The sequence below is a fragment of the Notolepis coatsorum genome (assembly GCF_963971535.1).
Source record: "Notolepis coatsorum genome assembly, chromosome: 4".
Lineage (NCBI taxonomy): Eukaryota > Metazoa > Chordata > Actinopteri > Aulopiformes > Paralepididae > Notolepis > Notolepis coatsorum.
The window spans coordinates 7,340,537-7,343,084 of record NC_140168.1 but is presented as its reverse complement, the minus strand read 5'-3'; the positions used below and the strand labels follow the sequence as shown (position 1 = coordinate 7,343,084).

The window sequence follows — 2,548 nt, the reverse complement described above, 5'->3', positions numbered from 1 at the left end:
CACTAGATGTTTTGTTTGTGTGTGGTAGAGTAGATAGAGGGGTTGTTTGTGTATGGTAGAGCAGATAGAGTACAATTATCATGGAAATGAATTCAAATCAACCTTCGGGTGCTCTCTCGCTGTGTGTGTGTGTGTGTGTGTGTGTGTGTGTGTGTGTGTGTGTGTGTGTGTGTGTGTGTGTGTGTGTGTGTGTGTGTGTGTGTGTGTGTGTGTGTGTGTGTGTGTGTGTGTGTGTGTGTGTGTGTGTGTGTGTGTGTGTGTGTGTGTGTGTGTGTGTGTGTGTGTGTGTGTGTGTGTGTGTGTGTGTGTGTGTGTGTGTGTGTGTGTGCGCACGCCCTGTGCGCATGTGACCGTGCTCAGTATGTGTGCATATTAATTTATGAAAACCACACAAGTTCCACACAGTGTTTGATTATACGACGATTATTATTTTGCAGATAGTTTCTCCAGAGCTGTCAAACTACTCTTAAATCACATAGAACAGTCTAAAAAACACTAAAGGAACCACAGTAGTTAACAGCATTCCCTCCTATATTGTTTCACGGTTTAGCACAGTCTATTACTTTGTAGCCTGAATGTGTTGTTGTCATTTAAATTTATTACATGACCATTTGAAACATTTGTATTGCAATTATGATGCTACATTATTGAAGAAAATAAATAAATACAAATGTTTTTTTTTTACTTGAGGATCAATACTTTATTTCACCACCACCGGCATCAGACCAAAGAATGACAGTACAGGGTTGTGTAAAAACATCTCATGGGAATCCTTTCAGCTGAAAAAAGGTGCTCAATAAAATGCAAGTGAAGGCGGAACGTTTTGATCTTAATCTTCTCTCCGCAGCGACTTGGCCCAAAGAAAGGTTTGGTGTGGCGTCTGTCTCTCTCTCTCTCTCACTGCACTGCGGTCGAGTGTTGGGATAAGGGAAGAAGTTGGAGGGGGGGGGTGGCGTGGTGAGTGTCCGTGCTTCTTAATAGGCGTGGTTGGCGACGTACAGAGACTCTGCACCGGCAGAGCTGGCCCCAGAGCCGACGTATTTACCGAGAGAGGCCTGGCTGTTAGCGAGGGCTCTCTTGATGAACTCCTCCTGGCAGGCCTTGCCGTTCTCCACCTTGCCTCCCCAGGCTTTGAGGGCGGAGGCCTGCAGGGCGCGGCCGTAGGAGAAGGTCAGGGCCCAGGGTCGGCTCAGGGGGCAGGAGTTCATGGAGCTCAGGTTGACCGAAGCCTGCTCCTCACTCTGGCCTCCGGACAGGAAGGTGATGCCGGGGACCGCGGGTGGCACGGTGCGGCGCAGGGCGGTGACGGTAGCCATGGCCATCTCCTGGCTGCTGTACTTGTGGGAGCAGGAGTGGCCGGCGGTCACCATGTTGGGCTTCAGCAGGGTGCCCTCCAGGTACACGTGGTGGTCGTTCAGCGCCTTGTACACGGCGGCCAGCACCTTCTCCGTCACGTACTGGGAGCGCTTCAGGTCGTGGTCGCCGTCGGGGAGGATCTCGGGCTCGATGATGGGCACGATGCCGTGCATCTGGCAGATGCTGGCGTAGCGGGCCAGGACGTTGGCGTTCTCCATGATGGCCAGCCTGGAGGGGGTGGTGGCGGTGATCTTCAGGATGGAGCGCCACTTGGCAAAGTCGACGCCGTCCTTCTTGTACTGGGCGCAGCGCTCGTACAGCCCGTCCAGACCCTGGGTGGTGGTCTCTCCGTTGGTTCCGGCGAGAGGAACGGCACCCCTGTCGACCTTGATGCCGACCACCATGCCTCTGTCCTTGATGTGCTGGGGGAACAGCTTGCCCTCATCGGTCTTCTGGTACAGGGTCTCGTGGAAGAAGATGACGCCGCCGATACAGTGGTCCATGCGCTCGTCAGCGCAGAAGAGCAGCTGGCGGTACAACCTCCTGTTCTCCTCGGTGTTCTCAGCGCCGATGCTCTCGAAACGCTTAGCAATGCTGGGGGTAGACTCGTCTGCTGCGAGGATTCCCTTGCCGGGAGCGACGATCTTGAGGGCGATGTCGCTGAGCTCCTTCTTCTGCTCAGGAGTGAGGAAGGGGTACGCGTGAGGCATCCTGACTTTGAGTTTGGGAGGAGAGCTGAGAGGAGACGAGAGGAAGATCAGACTTAATGTCCACGACTACTCTGCAAACCCACTGCAGCTTGTATTTATCCTCCTCCATTGTGTGACCCCTCACATTTCAGCCGCCCCCGGCTATTAAAAGACCGGCACGGGCACTGGAGATGCCGTGTGACATTCAGGAGAGACAAGGAGCAGGAACAGAGGAAAGGCCAAACATCCCTTCAGTAAAACCACTCTGAGAAACACAGACACAGATGTCCAGAATTGTGTCAATTACTGAGTTGGAGATATTAGGGAAGGAGATATTATGTTGTTTAACCCAGTTTCGAACTTGAAAGTATCGGAATAAATAAGATCTCGGGAGGCCACATTTTTCACACAGATCGCTAAAACTACAGAAAACCTTATTGGTGTATAGGTCGCTCACTCTAACTAGGCCTGACCTTTGCCAGGTAAAAAAGGCTGCGTCAGTG

General features: G+C 52.2%; 1 protein-coding gene across 1 annotated transcript; it reads right to left on the bottom strand.

The window, feature by feature from the left end:
- Positions 1-336: 336 nt before the first annotated feature.
- Positions 337-2,135, bottom strand: LOC311227173 (fructose-bisphosphate aldolase A-like). The gene has a single exon (XM_084312719.1). It carries the CDS (start codon positions 2,064-2,066, stop codon positions 975-977), a length of 1,092 nt encoding a protein of 363 aa, XP_084168845.1. The 5' UTR covers positions 2,067-2,135; the 3' UTR covers positions 337-974.
- Positions 2,136-2,548: the final 413 nt, after the last annotated feature.